The sequence below is a fragment of the Rhinolophus sinicus genome, chromosome 2 (genome assembly GCF_057876585.1).
Source record: "Rhinolophus sinicus isolate RSI-liver-muscle chromosome 2, RSI-T2T, whole genome shotgun sequence".
NCBI classification, from domain to species: Eukaryota; Metazoa; Chordata; class Mammalia; order Chiroptera; family Rhinolophidae; genus Rhinolophus; species Rhinolophus sinicus.
This window is the reverse complement of record NC_142502.1, coordinates 62,363,500-62,387,680: the sequence shown is the minus strand read 5'-3', so window position 1 is coordinate 62,387,680 and position 24,181 is coordinate 62,363,500. Positions and strand designations below refer to the sequence as shown.

General features: G+C 34.4%; 1 protein-coding gene across 2 annotated transcripts in view; it reads right to left on the bottom strand.

The window, feature by feature from the left end:
* Positions 1 to 24,181, bottom strand: part of RNGTT (RNA guanylyltransferase and 5'-phosphatase) — a 241,250-nt gene that overhangs the window by 90,329 nt on the left and 126,740 nt on the right. For both annotated transcript variants that reach the window (XM_019743290.3, XM_019743291.3), the window contains one exon: positions 2,888 to 2,988. In XM_019743290.3, coding sequence (XP_019598849.2) covers positions 2,888 to 2,988 — 101 coding nt within the window. The remainder of the gene's footprint in view (positions 1 to 2,887; positions 2,989 to 24,181) is intronic.

The following is a 24,181-nucleotide window of genomic DNA, read 5'->3' as shown; positions in this document are numbered from 1 at the left end:
TATTTAATTATTCATATTATCAATAATTAATAGTGTTATCATATAAATAATATGTTGGTTAATAATTAATAAATTCTTTACTGATATTGATATTAATAGCAATACTTATCCAAAGATTAAATAAGTGAAATAATGTTTTTGGATAAGTATTGCTAAGTAGTAAACTACAGATTCTTCTTCCTGACAAAATATCTGGTATACAGATATTCTGGGTTGCCAATATTATTTCTCTTACCTAATCTTTGATATTAATCGGTGGAATATACATATTTATATTGCATCCAATCCTATAAATAGTCAAAAAATTATCTATCTATACCTGGATTAAATCAGACCAATAAAGAGCAAAATACCTGAACATTATTTGGAGCCCCAGATAATTGTTCTGACTAAATGGTACAAATTCTTATTTAAGGATGTAAAATATTAAATACTCTATATTTTGAAAACTGACACACATATGACTTATTAAACTCCCTTTTTTTACTTAGGATTAACCACCCTGCACATTATCCTTTATTTAAAAATGCACAGTTGCTTCGGAGAACCTTCTGTAATCTGGGTTCATATAACTGATCACATACCCTTTGTTGTATTAGCTACAAAAAAGCAAATATGTGGTTTACCTTTGACAAATAATAATGACTCCACGACATGCACTGGTAAACTTTTAATTCCTCTGCCACTGTTATTTACTTTCCCTGTATGATTTCCTTGATTAAACATTTTTATATTGTTATGTATTTATTTACATACATGACATAAAATTTTATGGAACAAGGTGAAATAAAACACTTAAGTCATTAAAAAAATTAACCAATAAATGAAAAAATGAATACTTAATGAACATTATGAAAAATCTTATTGAAATTCAACAATTAAAACTTCACCCTAATAAACTATGGATATTTATCCATTTGTTATGCAAATACAAACACAAAGTAGTTTCCTTCAAAGTAAAACAGGCTTATTTCAAAATATTCAAGTTAAAAATCATCAGATTTGTATGGAACTACAAAAGGCCCCAAATAGCCAAAGCAATCCTAAGAAAAAAGAACATTGCTGGAGGTATCTCACTCCCTGAACTCAGCTTGTACTACAGGGCAACAATAATCAAAACAGTGTGGTATTGGCAGAAAAACAGACACGTAGACCAATGGAATAGAATTGAGAACCCAGAAATAAACCCACATAAATATGGACAGATAATTTTTGCCAAAGAAGCCAAAACATACAATGGAGAAAACACAGCCTCTTCAATAAATGGTGCTGGGAGAATTGGATAACCACGTGCAAAAGAATGAAACAGGACTGCTATCTGTCACCATGTACCAAAATTAATTCAAAATGGATCAAAGACCTACACATAAGACCTGAAACAATAAACTGCACAGAATAAAACATAGGTACTAAACTTATGGACCTTGGGTTCAAAGAGCATTTTATGAATTTGACTCCAAAGGCAAGGGAAGTAAAATCTAAAATAAATGAATGGGGCTATATTAAATTTAAAAGCTTCTGCACAGCAAAAGAAACAATCGACAAAATAAAGAGGCAACCAACCGAATGGGAGAAGATTTGTGCAAATAACGCCTCCGACAAGGGGCTAATATCCAAAATGTATAAGGAACTCATACAACTCAACAACAGAAAAACAAGCAATCCAATTAAAAAATGGGCAGAGGACCTGAAGAGACATTTCTCCAAAGAGGGCTTACAAATGGCAAATAGACATATGAAAAAATGCTCAACATCACTAATCATCAGAGAAATGCAAATTAAAAACCACAATGAGATATCACCTCACCCCAGTTACAATGGCTATCATCAACAATACAAATAGTAACAAGTGTTGGAGAGGCTGTGGAGAAAAAAGAACCCTCATATGCTGTTGGTGGGAATGCAGATTGGTGCAGCGGCTATGGAAGGCAGTATAAAGGTTCCTCAAAAAATTACAGCTAGAATTACCATATGACCCAGCAATCCCTCTCCTAGGTATCTACCCAAAACATCTGAAAACATTTATCCATAAAGACATATGTGCTCCAATGGTCATTGCAGCTTTATTTATGGTGGCCAAGACTTGGAAACAACCAAAGCGTCCTTCGATAGATGAATGGATAAAGAAGTTGTGGTCTATATACACAATGGAATACTATTCATCCATAAGAAAAGATGAAATAGTACCGTTTGTGACAACATGGATGGATCTTGAAATTATAATGCTAAGAGAAATAAGTCAGACAGAAAAAGGAGAGAACCGTATGACTTCACTGATGTGTGGTAAATAAAACTGAAAACAACAAAAGAAGAAGACAAACAAATGAAGAAACAAAAACTCATAAACATAAACAATAGTTTAGTGGTTACCAGAGGGTAAGGGGGGAGGGAGGTGGTAGATGAGCGTAAATGGGGTCAAATACACGGTATTGGAAGGAGAACTGACTCTGGGTAGTGAACACACAATGTGAGATATAGACGATGTATTACAGAATTGTATACCTGAAATCTATGTAACTTTACTAACAATTGTCACCCCAATAAACTTTACTTAAAAAGAAATTTAAGTATAACAACATTTTTATTTATAATTCACTTGACAGGATTACTTTCAAGTAAAATCTATTTTTGCTTTTACAATTTAACAAAGTTCATTTTTTACATTAGAAATAATTATTTTTAAGACTAAAATTAGTAAAGTTTAAAGGACGCTAGAAAATGTTAGCTGTAATAGGTCAAAGGAGTACCTGTAAAAATGAGATAGATGTATACATGTGTGTATAAAGAATACCATCAAATATAATATTTTACTTTTGTAAAGTATATGTAAAAGACAGACAGCATTATTTCATGTAAAAATGGTGGGGGAACAAAGGTACATACTTACCCTTCTCCTCCCATTCTTGTTATCTTTAGGCGAAAATCCACAGAATTCAGACTGGGAGGTTTCCATTTCAAAATATCATCACACCGACCAGGTTTATATTTCTGAAGTGAATTAAAATGATAATCGTTAATAAGAAGCTAAAGAAATAAACATTTAATTTATTAAATATAAGATCAATTACTTTTTATTAAGTGAAACTGATATTTTTTTCTGAACGTAATTTTCATTTTCAACCAATGAGTGAAGCTACGTATCTACCTTCTTATTGAAGGCCTTTCTCCTTTCTCTGTCAAAGCATGCAGACCCTTGTTTGTGAAAGCCCAGAAAAATAATGAAACTTGTTATTCTTTCCAATCTTTCTATGGCTTTAAGTAAGTTTGACCATTTTTAAATTCTTTTGTTTTTTTCTTGTTCAGCTCTACAGTGGGATCATTTATAATGAATAAAATTAACCAATGAATTAGGCATTCAATAATGTAATCGTGTAACCATCACCAATATCATGACACATAGCATTTCAGTGACCAAAAAAGTGTCCTCCTGGCATCTGCAGTCAATTTCCTCCCACCAACTCTCTGGTAACAATGACCTTTTTCCTATCACTATAGTTATGCCTTTTCTAGAATTCGTAAGAAATTCTTAGCATCAGATTTTACGATTTATCTATGCTGGTGCATATATTAGTAGTCTGGTTCTTTTTATTACTAAGTCGAATTCCATTTTATGTATATACCACAAATTGTTCATGCATTTGCAGGTCGATGGATAGCTGGGTTATTGCCAGTTTGAGGCTACCACGAATGATGCTGCTGTGAACATTTGTGTGGACAGGTCTTCATAACTCTTGGGTCAATACTAAGGGTAAAAATGGCTGGGTCACATGTATATTTAACTTTATAAGAAACTGTCAAGTTGTTTTCCAAAGTGGCTGTAACGTTTTCCATTCCCACCAGCAATAAATGAGACGTCAATTTGCTTCACATCCATCCGTCGTATAGGCATTGTCAGTCTTTTTAATTCTAAATTTTTAAGTGTGTATAATTTTAATTTGTATTTCTCTAATGACAAAAGATGTTGAAAATCTTTTAATATGCTTATTTGCTGTCTGTATATCTTCTCTAGTACAGTCCCTGCTCAAAGTTTTATCCTTGTTTTTACTGGGTAATGTCATTATTAACTTGTAAGAGTTGTTTATATTATATTCTGGATAAATAGCCTTGGTTGGTTATGCATTGCAAATATTTTCTACCAGTCCTTACCTTGCCTTTTCATTCTCTTAATTTCCTTTTAAGATTCAAGTTTTTTGTGTGTTTTTTTAATGAAGTCAAAATCATTGTTCTTCCAGCTTTATTGAGGTATGATTGAGAAATAAAAAACTTAAGGTGTACAACATGTTTTGACATATGTATACATTGTGAAATGATTACCACAATCAAGCTAGTTAACATCCATCATCTCAAACAGGTACTTTTTTGTGTGTGTGGTGAGAAGATTTAAGATCTACGCTCTTAGCAAATTTCAAGTGTACATTATTAACCATAGCCACCATGCTGTACATTAAGTCTCCAGAACTTACTCATATTATAACGGAAAGTTTTTACCTTTGATCAATATCTCCTTTTGCCCTACCTCCCAGCCTCTGGTAACCACCATTCTAGTCTTTGTTATGAGTTCAATGTTTTTGGGGTTTTTTTTTTCAAGATTTCATATATATGTGAGATCATGCAATATAAGGTATGATCAAAAAATATGGTGAATGTTTCAATTTAAAAAATTTATTACACTAAAATACACATTGCCATTAATCCCCCTCAAAATACTCCCTGAACACACCTTTCCTATCATATTTGCCACTTTCTGAAGCAGTTCTGGAAGTCCTCTTTCGTGAGTGTCTTTAGTTGCACTGTTGTGGCTGCCTCAATGTCCTGAATCGATTCAAAACATTTTCCTTTCATGGTCATTTTGACTTTGGGGAAGAGCCAGAGGTCACATGGTGCCAGATCCGGTGAATAAAGTGGATGAGGACACACCGTAATGTTTTTATTTGACAGAAATTGCCATTCCAGAAGCGATGTGTGACGTGGAGTGTTGTCATGATAGAGGATGAACTAAAGACACTCATGGAAGAGGACTTTCAGAACTGCTTCGGAAAGTGACAAGAACGATGGGATATGTGTGTTCAAAGCAAGGAGTATTTTGAGGGGGATTAATGGCAATATGTCTTTTACTGTAATAAAATTTTTTAAATTTAAACATTCACCACATTGTTTGATCACATCTCATATTTGTCTTCCTGTGCCTGGCTTATTTCACGTAGCATAATGTACTCCAGGTTCATCTATGCTGTTGCAAATGGCAGGATTTCCTTCTTTCTTAAGGCTGAATAATATTCCATTACATATGAATACCATATTTTCTTATTCATCCCTCCACAGACACTTAGATTGTTTCATATTTTGGCAACAATCTGTGAATAATGCTGCAGTAAACGTGAGAATGCAGACATCTCTTCAAGATACTGTTTTTATTTCTTTTGGATACATATCCAGAAGTGGAATTGCTAGATCACATGGTACTTCTGTTTTTAAGTTTTTAAGGAAACTCCATGCTGTTTTTGGTGAACAACTGTATCAACTTACATTCCCACCAAAAGTGCACAAGGGTTCCCTTCTCTCCACATCCTCGCCAACATTTGTCATCTTTTGACTTTTTGATAATGACCATTCTAAAAAGTATGAAGTGATATTTCATTGTGGTTTTGATTTACGAGGTCTGCAAATTAAGTTCGCAAACTTGTTGCAATGACGTTGCTAACCTTTTTTGATATCAGAGGGATTATTCATTATGAATTTGTACCAACTGGACAAACAATTAACCAAGTGTACTATTTGGAAGTGCTGAAAAGGCTGCGTGAAAAAGTTAGACGACCTGAACTTCTCGCCAACAATTCATGGCTCTTGCATCCTGACAATGCACCAGCTCACACAGCACTGTCTGTGAGGGAGTTTTTAGCCAGTAAACAAATAACTGTATCGGAACATCCTCCCTACTCACCTTATCTGGCCCCCAGTGACTTCTTTCTTTATCTGAAGATAAAAGAAATATTGAAAGGAAGACATTTTGATGACATTCAGGACATCAAAGGGAATATGACAACAGCTCTGATGGCCATTCCAAAAAAAGACTTCTAAAACTGCTCTGAAGGGTGGACTAAGCGCTGGCGTCAGTGCATAGCTTCCCAAGGGGAGTACTTCGAAGGTGACTATAGTGATATTCAGCAGTGAGGTATGGAGCACTTTTTCTAGGATGATTCACTAACTTAATTGTCAGACCTCATATGTTTCTGATGATTTGTGATGTTGAGCATCTTTTCAAAATCATCCACTTTAAATTCTTGTGCTTCTAGAGCTCTCTTTAAGGAATCTCTGCCTATCCTAAGGTCACTGCAATATTCTACTGTTTTCTGAAAGAAATCTTATAGTTTTAGCTCTTATTTTTAGGCATATCATCCATTTGCAGTTAATATATTTATATGGTATGAAGTAAGAGACTAGGTTCCCTGTTTGGCAGATGGATATCAAACTGACCCAACATCATTTGTTGAAAAGATTATCCTTTTCTCACTGAGTTGTCCTGGCACCTTTGTCAAAACCAATTATTTATAGACATAGAGATATTTCTATTCTCACTAATGGGTTGCACTGATAAAAATGCCTTTCTTCCGGCTACTAGTAGCACACTGTCTTGATTACTGTAGCTTTATAACAAGTTTTGAAACCGTGTGAAGTCCTCGAACTTTGTTCTTCTTTTCCAAACTTTCTTAGCTAATGTAGCATTTATATTTCCATATAATTTTAAAATCAGCTTGTCAATTTCATGAAAAATAAGTCTACTGGGACTTTAATTAGGATTGCACTGAATCAATAGATCAGGGGAGAAATAACATCTTAACAATACTGAAACTCCCAATGCATGAATACTGCAAATCTATTTATTTAGGTTTTGATTTCTCTCAGCAATGTTTTGTAGTTTTCAGTATACAGGTCTTACACAACTTTTGTTAAATTTATTCCTAATAATTTAAAATTTGGAGGGTATTATCAAGATAAAAAATTACTTTTGTTTTTATAAAATAGCAATGAACAATCCAAAAATGAAATTAAGAAAATAATTCCATTTACAACAGCATCTAAAATCACAAAATATCTAAGAATTAATTTAACCAAGGAAGTGAATAATATGTATACTGAAAATTGCAAAACATTACTGAAAGAGATAAAGAAGACCTAAAAATGGAAGTATATCCCTGTTTCAAAGACAGGAAGTTTGATACTAGATTAAGAAATATATATTTGGTCTTCATCCCCTTTTCTGGCACAGAGCTCCTAAAACCCTTGAAACGTCCTAAGTGATGAGAGTAATAAAGGCCTTTTATTATGTTAATGAAGTGGATTTTGGAAGGTCCCTAAAGATGGGGGCTGGCAGTCAGAGGAGCCAAGCACTTGATTTGAGGTTTGGAACTTTCAGTACCACCCCCTTGACCTGGGGGGCTGGAAGTTGGATCCACTGCCAGTGGCTAATAATTTAATCAACCTTATGTAATGAGGCCTGAGTAAAAACCCAAAATGACAGGGTTCAAAGAGTTCCTGAGTGGGTGGACACCTGGAGATTTGAGCAGAGCAGCATGCCTGAAGATGGCATAGAAGTTCCACACCCCTTTCACATACCTTGCCCTGTGCATTTCCTCCATCGGGCTATTCCTGAATTCTATTATAATAAACCAGAAATCTAGTAAGTAAAATGTTTCTCTGAGTTCTGTGAGCCATTCTAATAAATTAAGCAAACCTCTCCAATAAATTTAATTTAAAAAAATTAATCAAACCTGAGGAGGGATCCAGGGGAACTTCTGATTCACAGTCAGTTGGACAGAAGTACAGGTAACACCCTGGACTTATGACTGGCACCTGAAGTCCAAAAAGGGGTCCACAGACCCTCTCATCTGCAGCTCCAATCTACAGCCAGTAGGTCAGAAGCACAGGTAAAACCCTGAGTTTGCAACTGATGTCTAAAGTGGGAAGTGGGGGTCAGACCTTGCCCTCAACTTGTGGAATCGGATGGTATCTCTGGGTAGAGTGTCAGAACTGAGATGAATTGTAGGATATCCAGCTGGTCAAAGAATTGCTTGTTGGTGTAGAGAAAACCCCGCTCCCACATTAGAATTGGTCTCAGAACACCAATTTAGGAAGATTTAATATTGCTAAAATGCCAATACTATGCAAAGCGCTCTACAGATTTAATTCAATCCATATCAAAATTCTAATAGCCTTTTTTTCTTTTTTTCTTTCTTTCTTTTTTTTTTTTTGCCAAAACAGAAGAGCTGATCCTCAATTTCATATGAAGTTGCAAGAGGCCCTGAGGAGCCAAAAAAATCTTGAGAAAAGAACAAAGTTAAAGGAGTCACACTTCCCAACTTCAAAAATTACTACAAGACTATAGTAATCAAAACAGAGTTGCTGATATAATGACAGAAATATAGACCAATGGAATAGAATTGAGTACAAAAATCAATCCATACGTCAATAGCCAATTGATTTTTTAAGGGGTACTAAGGCCATTCAATGGGGAGAGAATATTCTCTTCAACAAATGGTGCTGGGACAGCTGTATTTCCACATGCAAAAGAATGAGCTGGACCCCTGCCTGCCACCATATATAAAAACTGAAAATGGACCAATGCCCTAAATACAACAGCTAAAACCATAAAACTCTTAGAAGAAAACATGGTAAATTTTCAAAATTTGGGGTTTAGCGGTGTATTCTTAGATATGACACCAAAAGCATGAATTAAAAAAAGATACATTGGACTTTATCAGAATTAAAAACCTTCTGTGCATTACAAGACATTATCAAGAAAGTTAAAAGACAACCTATAGGAGAAAATATAAGCAGATCATATATATGATAAGAGTTTAATATCCAAAATATATAAAGAACTCATACAACTCAACAACAAAAAAACAACCCAATTAAAAAACTGTCAAATAACCTGAAAAGACATTTCTCCATAGAAGATATACAAATAGCCAATAACTACATAAAAAGATGTTCACTATCATCAGCCATGAGGGAAAATGCCAATCAAAACCACAATGAGATACCACTTCATACCCACTAGGGTGGCTATAATTTTAAAAATCAAAAGGAAAATAACAGGTATTGGAAGGGATGTGGAGAAATTAGAAGCCACATACATCGCTGTAAGGAATATAAAAAGATGCAGCCACCAAGGAAAACAGTTTGATGGCTCTTCAAAACGTTAAACATAGAACTACCATATGACTCGACAACCCCACTCCTAGGTACACATCCAGAAAATTGAAAACAGGGACTCAAATGGATACTTATACCAATGTTCACTGCAGCATTATTCACAATAATCAAAAGGCAGAAATAACCTAAGCTTCCATCACCCCATGAATGGATAAACAAAATGTGGTATATACATACAACTGAGTAGTATTCAACCACAAAAAGGAATGACGTTCTGATACATTCTACAAAAAGAATGAACCTCAAAAACATTATGCTAAGTGAAATAAGCCAGACACAAAAGGACAAAAATTATATGATTCCACTTAAAAGAAATACCCAGAACAGACAAATTCATAGTGACAGAAAGTAGATTAGAGGTACCAGGAGCTGAGGGGTGGGAGGAAAGGAGAGTTATTATAATGGTTACAGAATTTCTGTTTTGGGTAAAAATTTTGGAAAAAGATAGTGGAAATGGTTGTACAACAATGTCTATGTAATTAAAGAGACAATAGAACAAAATGTTTTAAATGTATTCTGGCACATGGTAAAAAGAAAATATTTTACTTGTGTGGCTTAAGGACTGATTATAGAGGAGTGTTGTAAGCCTTGAAAAATGGGCAATACTCACTCATGCTGACTTCAGCATGAAGTAAAAAATATAAGCAAAACAGTAGTAAAATATAGAATGTACTGAAGGAGTGGCAAGTAGGTCAATTCAGAGAGGACATACGGAGAGTGGGACCATATTATGAGAAAGATACTCAGGAAGGCAAAACTGCTAAGTGTTCTCATTACTAATATATATATTTAAATATACAAGTCAAATTGTATTCTAAGCAATTTTTATAAGTTTGAGGAAAACTGCAAAAACCCTAGTCACAGGAGCACTTATTTCAAACAGTAGTCCATGTAATGACCAATACAGTATAACTTAAGCTTTGCTAAGACAGACAAATCACTGGAGTTGATAGGAAAGACATTTTATCTGTAGCAAATTTAAGAACATACAATATTTTCTCACAAGTCTTATGTTTAAATATGAATGAATATAAATGAAATATGTAATATTTCAACTGAAGTTTTCATCCACTTATTTGCCCTGAGAGGTTCACTTAGGTAACATATATACACCTCAGAATGATTACAAACAAATCTTAGACTTGCTGAATATAAATTTTTTATAAATGCATGCTAAAAACTGCAAAATTTTCCAACTGTCAACAGAATCTGACAAAATTTAGTCTTTTTTCTAATGAAGCATATCTGACAGAAATGTCACAGACCTTTTAGTAAGAGCGGTTCATTATGGTAAAGAGGAGTAAATAAGAATAAGGGGAGAAAGGAGTGTAAGCACCCTACCCCATTCACAACCTCTCCACGGGAATTTCATACTTACAGACAGATCATCATTTACTTCTGTTCCCTATTTATTTATATGACTATAAGTATGAAACCACTTGGAAACCAATACCAATCCAAGTTATTAAATTAAGGATAGTTTAATGATTGTAAAGTTTTAAAATATTTCATAATGGGTATCTACTGACAAACTCTAAAAAGAATTTTAATATTTAATATTATTTGTACAGTAAATATTAACTATCCTTTACATTCTTCTCTCTGGAAATCAAGACTCAACCTCGTCTAATGAGAATATAACGTGTACCAACCCTTCTGTTTTTATAAGCAATAATTCAGAAATTTAAGTCATTCCTCATCTCACTGCACACCAAACCACTTAGGTTAATGTGAAATACTGGACGATATTATTGGGAATTTCAAAACACTTTTATGAAAATTAATGGAATGTATGATCAAAATTGTTTTAGAAATTTATATTTTTAAAATACTGTAGTTCTCAATTACTGACTTCAACAATGACATAGATTCAATGAGTAAAATATATTTAAATACCTATTAGAATACAAATTCCACTTCAGCAAAAATCATGTCTAATTACATATAATACTTAGTTCATCTGAAATAAATCTGATTTTACCAGGTGATCTGTCGAATAAAAAATTGGGAACAGACCATGTCTGAAAACAACTACCAGTATAACCTGGGATAACCATTATCATCAAAAATGTAATGAATGTACATTCAGACAGCAAAGAAAGATGTTTGGTAAAATGTTTACCAAAGGAGAGCAGACCCTGGCTTACAGGGAGAGGATGGCCTGTGCCTAAGTGAAGTCTCTAAAACTCAAATAACGAGAAAACAAAATGGAAGCACAGGTGATAGTATCTGTTGTATAAAGCAGTGGTTCTCAACTAAGGGTGATTTTTGCCCCACAAGGGATACTGGGCAATGACTGCATTTCTTTTTGGTTGTCACACTGGGAAAGGGAGGGGGTGTTACTGCCATCTAGTGGACAGAGGCCAGGGATGTTTCTAAACATCCTGCAATACACAGGCCAGCTCACCACAACAAAGGATTATTCAGCTCAAAATGTCACTTGTACCAAAGTTGAACAACTCTGATGTAAAGGAAGATAGTAGTATTGATAGCAAGGAGCAGAAGACATTTAGTTGCTCTGTGCCTCTGCTAACTACCTACTTCATGATTTTAAGTAGTTCCAAGTATGGGCTTCCCCTATGTTGCTTGTAAAAACGCAGTATCATTTTGCTTGCCTAGAACAGGATATCTAGACCAGAGGTGTCTAAAATGCTTTGCAGCACTACTCTGTGCCTTCCACTAGTAAATGTGAGTGGTTATGTTACCGCACTACATATTCCAGGCCCTCCACTGAAACCATAATGGCTTCTTCACAAGGGTCACACCCTGAAGCCAAGAAAGATCCCTGGCCTTACTATGATATTAGTTTTATTTTTGTTGTTGTCCTAGCATTTAGTTTTAAAGAAAACTGAAGAAATCTTAATTGGAAATGCTATTGAATAAAAGAATAAAACAACTCTGGACTACGACTTGATTAGACTCTTTGTTCACATTTCACTGAGAAGCAAATAGCAAATATCTACTGTGTAAAATAAAACAAGACATAAATATCCCATGTGGAGGAAAAGTAATTAATTCAATACTAAGTACCTACTATGTGCCCAGTACTATACTAGTTGGAGTAGATATGAGCTCAACCACAATGAGGCTTTTAATCTGATCTGCAAGAGCGAGTACAGAGGTGCTAAAATGAACATAAACAAGAGTTGCTAAGAAAGTACAACAGACAACATCAAAATCAAGGCGACAGGAGCAAAAGGCGTTTTCTTGAATAAGAGATGCATGAATTGAATTTTGAAGAACAATTAGTTTGCAAGAAAGTTCTAAGCAATGGAACCAGGAATGTATTTGAGTTGAGGGGACGTTTGCTCAAGTTTTCTAAGACTACGCTGGCTCATTACTCTATGCTGTTCTTATTGATATGGAGAGGGAAGAGCCATTCTCCAATAAAAATAATGTCAAGGCAATGACTTCACATTCCATTTCTGAAAAGTCGCAAACTTGGTAGAGATGGTAGAGAGAGCTATCATGGAAAGAAGCAGGGAATGAAAATGGTGCATTCCATTTTCAAAAGCTTGCTGACATTTCTCATTTACTTAGAAAGGTTTTACTGCTACTTATGGAAACTGAAGTTGTGATTTGAGAGTAAAACTGTTAGAGAACTGATGCAGTTTCTTAGTTTTCAGGGTGGAAAAATTACTCAGAAATACATTCAGATTATTATTTGTATTATGTTATTTAAGTCTAATTAATTTCTTCTGGCTATTGTTGTTTTAATATAAAATAACCTGCAGCTTACATTTCTAATGAAACAATTTTTGAAAAAAAACTATAGTTACACAAAGACTTCTGAAACTTCAGCTTTAGTTTCTGTATCTGAGCAGTTCCACAGAACAACTACCAGTGATTGTAAAATTTAACCAATAAAGAAACTGGGATAAAGGCAGGTTAAATGAGAATACCCAGTTAATATTAAGACCAGTTAATAATACACCTGAGTGAGAATAGTAGAAAAATGAGTGGCCCTGAAAGCATGCAATAAATTCCCTCTTTTTATAGATAAACAGAAGTTAGGACCTGTCCAAAAAATTCCCAAATTACAGTAATACAGAACTCTTTCTACCATTAAAAAAATATATCATTTGTCCAAAAGCAAATGATGAAAGGTTAAAAGGCTGGGTTAGATGATCTCATGAGATGAGATTATAAAACTGTTCCAAAGGAAATTAATTTTAAGTCAATTGTTTTTAAATTACTCTTAGTCCAGTTTTGTGTGGAGTGGTGAGTAGGAGGGGAAAGCGACTGACAAGTGGCCTGGCTAGCAGACAAGAGAGTTCAGACAACCTCATAAACTTCTTCAGCACCTAAACCACTTAGCCAATCTCTACCACTAAGGCACCACCAACCAGTGAAAGCTTTACTGAACCCAGTATCCAGTTCTATCTTTAACATTCTCCAAATCCACCCTGACCCTACTCTCTGCTCTGGGTCCATCAAAATGTCTCCCCTACTTCATCAGTTTGAACTCTTTCATCCTATTCACTATACTGTATAATAATTTGCTGCTATGTTGAGTTTCTTTATAGAATGTTAAGCCCATTTGAGGGCAGAAACCCTATTTTTATTCATTGTTATTCTTTGCAAAAGTCAGCAATGTATATGGCATACAGCAGGCACTCCACTTATTAAATGAAAGAATGAGTTAATATATTCCACAGTTCAGAATTAACTCTCACTGAATACCCAAGAGTACAGTCATCTGGTATAAAATCCCATTAACTTTTAGAGCTAGCAGACTCTCAGTTTCTCCTCTTCTCTGGTAGACATGTATCTAAATAAAAGCAGTCTACTGACAGGGGATCAAACTCTAGATAACAAGTAACATTTGCAACCTAGTTACTTTACATATCAACTTCATTAACCTCCTTTTTTGCTAATTCGTACTGTATAGTATCACCAAAATAATTTTCTATGCTCCTAGTACTGGTATGAAGAAGAATATCATGGGAGAATCACACTCACCTAGTCTGACCAGCTTCCCCAAGGAAGCAACACCAACACCTAATTTGATATTCAAAGGATAAATGGGACTAATACAAAAAAGAAAATACTTTGAGGTAGAAAAAAGTTTATGCAAATACGTACTCACAAAATATTTCAGCTTGTAGTTTTTACAAAATGAACTGGTCTATCAGTAGAAAGAACCATTAATGTTATCACTAAACTTAGACAACAAAGGGAGAATCAATTTTTTATTATAAATTGACAAAATGTATGCTTTTAAATATTTCCTGCTAAAATTCTCAATTTCCATAAACGTAAGGGTTGGGAGATGTCAATAATAAGCCCTGTCTTTTTGCTGATTCCAATATGTCCCCAGATGCTAAAATTAGAGCACTACCAAAATATACATTAAAAAATATAACTGAAACAAATTCTGAAAAGCAAAGTGCAAAATAATATGCTATTTTTCTTGAAAAGTTGGGTGGGAACAAAAATGTATTAACAGATTTATATTTGCTTATAAATGCATAAAGAAACCATAAAGAGGTTAGTTTAAAACTAAAAAACAATGGATGACTGAGGGAGGGGAGGAGTGTGAGAAGGAGACATCTGTGTTTTTTTTTACTATATGTTAAAATTTCTGTCTGCTTTAGATAGTAAAAGTACATAGTTAGAAATTAAAATTAATAATATGCCACTAAAAAACAGAATTTAAAAAAATCTACCATTAATGTTTTAATATTAAACATAAATTAGCAATAAAAAAAGAACTACCCTTAATTCACTGTGTTTAGTATATTTATTTTATATGAAAACTGATTTTGTGCTTTACATGTTTACCCTCCTGGAATTCACTGATTCTTTCATTTTTGTGATTATTTATATTCATTTCCCCTTTCTCTGCTACCAATACATCATCATTAACAGTGTCTTTTAGTTGTACAGTGACATTATATATCTATATCCAGCTGAGAATGATTACAAATTATTCATCTTTAGCTGTTTACTTTGTCAACAAAACTAGATGGAAAAGCAAATATTTTATTTATTAATAAAACTAGAAAAATGATGTTCTCTTTTTTCTTCCTTTACAAAGCAAGCTAAGAATATTTTGCTATGTTCAAAAAGCTGACCAAGAAAAAAAAATAAGGTATTTTCTTTCTTGGCACTTAGTTATTACAATTCTTTGGAAATTACTGTATTTTTCAATAAAAAAATAACACATTTTGGGAAAAGATAGAATGACACTTTTCCAGTCTGCCAGGAAACAGAGCCCTTCTTCAAGTGAAGACCTATCAAAATATGCAAGCAAATGTCATGGCAACAGAAGCTCTCACCATGGTAACATCATCCCTGCTACAGAGGAAAACCACTCTAATTCATCATGAACTTCAAGACAAGACATTAGACTAATTCCAATTTTCATTTTACAATCTATCCATAACATTCAATATACCTGGAAGTAGTAAAGATTTAATAAAAACATTAATATTTCACAAGAAAGCAATATTAAAATCAAAGCTGGCTCAATTTACATGCAGACTGATCAATGCGAAAGACATAAAATAAAGCTAACTCACCTTACAGAAAATCAAGATAACGATGAAAACATAAAAGAAACCAATTATATCACCATGGCTTTAGAGTAAATACTCTAGACTCAGTATAGAAACAATTACATGTTTTACTAATCACAGTATAGCTGGTAGATAAAACAAGAAAAGTCTTTTTTCTTTTTTTAAATAAAACAAAGAACCAGCCTCCTCCCATGACTGGTGACTGTTTAACAAGCTGTGCGTCCCCCACAAAATAGGAGTGCCCTTCTGTGCAGCCTCTATCCCTTTGCACAGCTCCTTCTGATGGCCCTCAGCAGATCCCTGAACTGGGCCGGGGCCCATCCTGGCAATCACTGCCCATTCCACTCACCCCTCACTGCACCTGCCCCAGAACCTGGGCCTGGGCCAGAGGGCTCAGTGGGAAGAAAATGCATTAGTAGGGGGAAGAAAAGAAAGAAAGAAAAGAAAAAATATGAACAGACTCAGCTTTGGGACTTCCAACCACCAGAGAAATTACATATAAATATATATAAGTATATATCTCTACCATATGTGATGGAAAGACTTTGTTTTCTTTTTCCAAAGAAATAAAATGGAGAAAGCCTCCTGAGTGAGGGGAAAAAAGAAAAAAGAAAGAAAATACTTTCAAGATTTTTATTATTATCTCTATTTTATAAATCATTATATATAATTGTTTTTATTTCATAGTGATGGATTATTAATGGCACAAAAATTCTTATCTAGAAACTAAGTGTCGCCACATGACAACAGTAAAATCAAATATGATCTTAAAAGGTTAGAAATTAATCAATTGCCACAAATAAAAATTTAATATGCTACATAAATCATTAAAATCCTCTTGTAAAAGCTGGTAAATAAATCTTATTAAGTTTGTAAATTAAATTAAAAGATTTAACATCTGTCAAGTAAAAGATCTACTACCTATAGCATAATGTTAAAATGCCAAATGGCCATTTTAAAATATTCATTTTTAGGTGACAAATTACAAAAGATGAGCAATTCAAAATGTCAATGAAATGGTAAAACTGAAAATGACATGTGTAAGGGCCTAATAAAACCTAACTGGTTTATGTATAGACTAATAATCAGATGCAAAATTCAATTTGAAAATGCTTTTTAAAAATGATCACTTCAGTTTGATTAAAGTTTGAACCTTAAACCTTAGAAAGAATATAGGTGTATATTAAAAATAAACAGCTATATTTTTCTTTGAAGAAAATACCCATTTTCTCAAAATATTGAAATATTTTGTCAAGTATAGCTTATACTTCAAATTTTTTAAAACACTTAATAAAAGAACATAATTAAGTCAGCTTTAAGTAAAAATATTATTTCTGCATTAACAACAAAACACATGAGGAAACCAAAAGGCATAATAAAGTAGAGAGTAAACTGGCTTCAAATCTAATTTTGGTCTTTAACCTGAAAGCAAGGGGAAATTGCTAGAGATTAAGGAAGAAGATCACTCCGAATTACTCAATATGAAGAAAAGATGGGAGTGTGACAAACTGGAAGTTGCAAGACCAGGGAGGAAGCCACCACAGTGGTCCAGGCAAGAGGAAATGAATGACAAGTCGGATTAGAGTTGTGGCAGTGGTAATGGAGAGAAAAGGAAATCATTTAAGAGCTACTTAGGAGACAAAGCAAGGCTTAGAGATGGATCAGAGAGATGAAAGAGGGGAAGGTGTCAAAGATGGCATCTAGTTTCTCTTTTAAGTAATCAAGCTGGGAAATGCTGGGAAAGGATTTGTTTGTATGTTTGCTTGCTTGGGGAATAGAGATAAGAGTTTGACTTTAAAATATATTAAGTTTCTGGTGTTTTTCAGAAATTCAAAAGGCAATATCAGGATAGACAATTAGATAAATAAATCTGGAGCTTAAAAAAGAAATCAAAAGTCTTGAGTCACAGGCTTTTAGGTGACAACTAAAGCCATAGGTGTGGATGAGATTTCTAGGGAGAGAACAGAATATGAGAACGAATGAAGGTCCAGGACACAGAGCCTTGAGAAATTCCAAACTTCAATGGCTAGTAGAAGACAAAGAGCTTGAATGACACAGAGAAGAAATGGCATAAGCCTGGATGGAATCGGGCACGTGGTATCAGAGAAGCCATGGAAGAGAGTGTCTCAAGAAAGAGTGAGCATGAGATGTGGGATATAAAACTGAAAACAAAGGAACAAGAAGAACAAATAAACAAAAACTCAGACACAGACAATAGTTTAGTGGTTACCAGAGGGTAAGTGAGGTGGGAGGTAGTAGATGAGGGTAAAGGGGATCAAATATATGGTGATGGAAGGAGAACTGATTCTGGGTAGTGAGCACACAATGTGATATATAAATGATGTATTACAGAATTGTACACCTGAAACCTATGTAACTTTACTAACCATTGTCACCCCAATAAACTTTAATTAAAAAATAAATAAATAGGAAGAGTTAACAAAAAAGAAAAGGTGAACAGCAGTATGGAGTACCACTAGATGGTCAAATAAGAGCTGAAAAATGATCTTAATTTTACAATGAAGCAAGCTCACTGGTGACCTTTCAAAAAGCAGTTAATCCAAATGGTATTTATTAGGTAAAGCCATTTTAAAACAGAATCTTATATGGTATAATATATAAAAGAAATAAATCAGGGCTCTTGTGATATAAACAGAATACTTACCTATTAATCTATCCCTCCATGTGGTCCCCCTGAGGTAGTTCACAGACACCTAGAACTTTAGAAATTAGTGTTTTGAAACCACTGAGCTAGATAATCCTGGAAGTGCCTTTTCAGCTCTGATTCTCTATAATTCTGTAAATAAAATTTAATCTATTTTATTTGAGTTTTTCATGATAATTAATGATTGCTCTGTGTTTTAGTAACTATCAGATACGGGTGCATTTCTTTACAAATATAACGAAATATCAAAAAGATGAGCTTTATTTTTCTGGATATACCATCCATTACTTTGCTTTTCCTTTTTCTTATAAAAGTAATAAACTTTGTGCATTTCTGGATGTGTTACAAGGTTATGTCTCTGAAAAATAGAACATTAGATCAAAAGCTAAACAAATTTTCTTGTAAGCTGGTGTTTGGGGTTTGCTCTCAATGGAATCATCACTTTAATATTCTATCTTTATCACTACTCTTCAATATTTTTCCAGGATTCAAAATATTTGTTTAGCAGTAGTAACATCTTCTGCTTTTTATTCAACTTCAATTCACTATGATTAATGTAATGGAGCAGAATTAACTTCTTGCTAAGTTTTAAGTAAAGGCCCAAGTGTTTTCCCACAAGTAGATGCACCAGGAATTCTCATCTTTTGCTATTCATTTGCCTTTGGAATATTTCTGTGGTATCAGAGAATGGATTGCAAGTTAAAAGTCAAGCTTTGCCTACTCCTGGCCAGGACTTCCTCCTCTGGTCAGGACTTTCAGACTCACTCAGATCACTGGGCTAGTCACTCAAAACAGTGCCTTTCTTCATTTATTTGACTCATTGGCTCAAGGGAGCCAACAGATACAACATCACTTTGTAGGAAGTTCTGAGGATTTTCTGATAAACGTGGTGGATTAAATATTTATAACCATTAAGCATTTATAACCATTTGGATTTGAAACCTCACTAAAATGGGAGTTACAGAAAAGAGGTATCAACAGAAAAGGGAAAATAGGAGAAAAGACAATAGCAGAAAACAGCATGTCAATACATTTTTGAAGACAAAAAGTAGATGGAGAAGTTAATAGCGCACAGAGCAAAGAAAACTGAATACTAAGTACGTGCAGAGAAGGACACCAAGCAAAACAATTCATGTCCCATGCTGCATTTCCCCAGGAAGGATTAGTAATACATAGAACAGACAACTGAGAAGGCTGCAAGGGGGAGAAAGGTGATGCACAGTACTGAAAACAAGGAGACTCGTTAAACACCTATGTAAGGAACATTTAAATCTCTAGTTCCCTCCTCCACCCCAGGCAAAGGGAAGGAGACTTGTTAATGCTGTGGAAAAAATGAAGGACAGAGACTCCAGTCCAGAAGATTCAAGCCTAACAGAAAAGAAAAACTGAAACCTGGAGACTTAAGTGAAAGTTTCCCTATGAAGAGTGGACCCTCACCCCTTTATCTTCTCTATTCCAAGAATGCTAACAGCCAGGCAAATGGCACCAAGCAAGAGACTAGAGGCTTGGTCTCTGAACAGGCTAAAGAATTCCAGAGAAAAGAACTGTAGGTTCGAACATTTGGATATCCCCCAAGTTCAAAATAAAGGATGAAAAAATGTATATATACTTTAAGATGATAAAAAATACAGGTTACCTCCTATCTACTGGATTACTTTGTCATAAGAGTATCATTTACCCTGCCTGCACTGAATTACTAAAGCTGAGTTCACCAAAGGTTTTAGACTTCCCCAGAAGAAAAATTTAGAAATGCTAGCAAATTTTACATTAAAAGGTTCTTGGCCTGATTAAGAGTCCTGAACTTCTCATTCAGAACTTGCTTCAAATAGCAAGCCTAAGGAAGATAATTTACAAATCTTACAAGGACAGAATCAGAAATTACACTGGGTATTAGGGTCTACAGCTATTAGCTGGAAATGCCAAACCAAGGTAGATAACTGTGGTAGGAGGAAAAATAGCCCCGAAAGATACTTGGGAAACTTCATACCAAATGGTATACCATTTAAACCATCGCTTACCCTAAATTGTAAATTGTCCTAAAATTAGATATGATAGAAATGAATCAATGATACCTAATTCTGTTAATGTTGTCCTTTGAATAGTGCAAAACTAGGCCCACACTCATTTTGTTGAAAAAGGGAAAGATCAGCAAGCCTTAGATATTAAAAAGTAGAAATAAACATACTTTCTCCTTCTAAACTGAGAAAATGAATAAAAACTGGGATAGGACTAAATTTCTCATTGTGTGATGCAATGCCATTTAGTGCCCTGTCCCAGGGCCATCTAAAATCACATCTGCTCCCACAATTGGAAGCTACACCTGTCTGTAATCAACTCTTTTCTTACCTCCTTATACAGAAGACTCAGAGCAGCTAAAAAGGAAAACGAAGGTCTTTATGTGCAATAGCAATCACAAAATCACTTGGTAAAGAAAAGAAACTTGATGACAATGTATAAGCACAGTGGTTTCAATCCCAAAGAACTGAGTGAGAAAAAACTTAAGTATTCCTTCTTTGAAAGCCATGAAGAAAAATCTTAAGTCATGAATTATTAGAAAAAATATACCTTAAACTCTGCTTTCTTTAGCAGAACATCATAAATACAGTGTTTTATATTGTCATTAAAGTTCACCTATTGAACAGAAACTTTCATTTTTTAAAAAACAGGTAGAAAAATCATAAATCTCGGTGTAGAAGCTAAGCAGTCTCACCACTGGCTTTGGCAAATTAAGTCTGAAAATGGAATACACAGGACCACTCCTGTGATGGTGGCCTAAACCAAGGACATACAAAGTTAAAACAGAAAAATCAGACTAAAATTGCAAGAGCAAAATAATAAAAAAAAATATCAAAGGCTACACAGTTGAATATAATGAAATTTTACATTTGAATGAGAAAATTGCCTCCTGCTTACCGAGAATGGATTCATGCTAAATGGATTCATTGGAGCCTATTCTGGATGGCAGCGTTAATATATTTTATACTCAAAATATCCTTTAGCAGACTTAATACAAATACAGTAGGAATGCAAAAGAACTACTGAATTAAATAGAATGGGCAGATATGTGACTAAATACCATCCTAGAGCCAGATTCCATTCTATCAATTGACAGTAAATTCCCACTAAAGTGAACACTGCAAACACTATGAAAGTATATACTAGGGGTAAAAATTAAGAGCATTAGTGTTGGAAAAGTGTACTTTTCAGAAATAAGAAACTAGATACAAAATTTTCATGATTATGAGAAATTACAATTATAAATGAACTACATCAAGAAGTAAAGACTGAAATCATTAAATTTTCATGGAAAATAGAAAGGATTAACCAAAGACTAATAACTAGTACAGGTTAGTACTATGCCATCAATTAAACGTTTACCAAAATAGGCAATTGTGAAACATTTTTTAATGAAGTCTTTTGTATATATACATTAATCTTAGAATCTGTATGCTGTTATAAGAATCTGACAATGTTCCAAGATGAACAAAATGTGACCCTTTCAGAGCCATTCCTGTATAATATTAATAATTTGGAGGTAAAGTATATAAAAGTGAAAACTGTATTAAAATGATGGTAGGAGAAAAAATTAATAAGAATACAGTCATGTAATAGCGATAGTAATAAACTTTGTAAGAAGTCTATTTTATCTATTGCAACTATCTAAATTTCCATTTAAGAGACATTGTTTTTAAGAAAGTAAAATAAGAATAAGAGCTTATTCTCTCTCTTTTATTAAAAATTCTTTACCTAATACATTTTTAAGGATACTGGGGGAAAAAAGGAATTCTTAAGTAGTTTTATATTCACATACATTGATCATCATCTGATCACCACAAAATTTCACAGCTAAACTGTTATAGCCTGTACATTTTACAGATGAAGAACTAGAGAACCAAAGAAATATTTAGTGGCTTATTTCAACCAGAGACCACTTCTGACCCACTGGGAAGTCTCTGAAGAGAACATGCAAGTACCAAAGTTCATGTTATTGTTTCATGAAGATGGGTGTTTCCATGCTGGACTCTTTGCAAGGAAACAAGTGGGACTTTAAAGAAAGTCATTGAAAAGATTTTTAAAGGAAAGAAAGATACAACATAAATTAAAATGTACGTATGAATGTGCAACAAGGATAGCATAGCAATAAATTTAAAAGATATTTGCTTACACTGGTAAAACACAAAACAGTAATATCTGAACGGCTAGGGAAAAACCTAATATTGCATTTTCATTTCTTTTAAATTAAATTTATTGGGGGGACATTAGTTAGTAAAATTATATAGGTTTCAAGTGTACAATTCTATGATACACCATCTATGAGGACAATTAAGTTCGCGAACTCATCCTAGAAAAAGTGCTACATACCTGATTGCTGAATTTCACTATGGTCACCTTCGAAGTACTCCCCTTGGGAAGCTATGCACCGACACCAACACCTAGAGTCCACCCTTCAAAGCAACTTTGGAACTCTTTTTCTGGAATGGCCATCAGAGCTGTTGTCGTATTACCTTGATGTCCTGAATGTTATCAAAATGTCTTCCTTTCAATATTTCCTTTATCTTCAGGTAAAGAAAGAAGTCACTGGGGGCCAGATCAGGTGATTAGGGAAGGTGTTCCAACACAGTTATTTGTTTACTGGCTAAAAACTTCCTCACAGACAGTGCCGTGTGAGCTGGTGCATTGTCGTGATGCAAGAGCCATGAATGGTTGGCAAAAAGTTCTGGTCGTTTTTGTCTAACTTTTTCACACAGCCTTTTCAGCACTTCCAAATAGTAAACTTGGTTAACTGTTTGTCCAGTTGGTACAAATTCGTAACGAATAATCCCTCTGATATAAAAAAAGATTGGCAACATCGTTACAACAAGTTCGCGAACTTAATTGTCACACCTCATATATATTGCATTGTGTGTTCACCACCCAGAGTCAGATCTTCTTCCATCACCATATACAGAGGGTGCCAAAAGAATGTACACACATTTTAAAAAAGGAAAAAACTGTATTAAAATTGTAATACTCAATATATACCGATAACAAAAGATGAAATACAAGACACGTTTGACTTCTGCAATTACATGAGGTGTTCAACGTGGTTACCATCAGCGTCCAGACACTTCTGATCATGGCAAACCCTGTTCGGTAGACTTCTGTGGCGAGCATGTAAACTGTTCCAACACCACAGCAGAAGCAGCAGGACTTGTTGCTGTGCGAGGCTTCCCGGATCTTCCCTTGTGCACATCACACACGGTACCATGCGTCTCAAGCTTATCATGAACACGTGTAATTGTTAGGTGTGCTGGAGGTCCTGTTGCACACTCACGCCTCCATTGTCATTGTACTTCCACAACATTCTCGAATTTCAAATACCACTTCAAAATGGTCTTGCACTACTCTAACGACAACCGTGCTACGGCCATTTTCTTTGACTGTCGCATGGTGATGCTAGCATTCATTTGATTAATGCCATCTTTTAAGCGAACGTCATACTATATACATTGCTGAAGTAATTCAATTCAACTTTGAAAAGTAATACATAGGTAACATTTCTTAAAATGCGTATACATTTTTTTGGCACCCCCAGTATCTGACCCCCTCTACCTTCCGCTACCATCCCTTTCCCCCTTTACCCTCGGGTAGCTACTAAACTGTTGTCTGTGTCTATAATGAATTTTTGTTTGTCTTGTTCATTTGCTGCTTTCAGTTTTATATCCTACATATGAGTGCAGTCATATGGTTCTCGATTTTTTCTGACTTATTTCACTTAGCATGATAATCTCAAGATCCA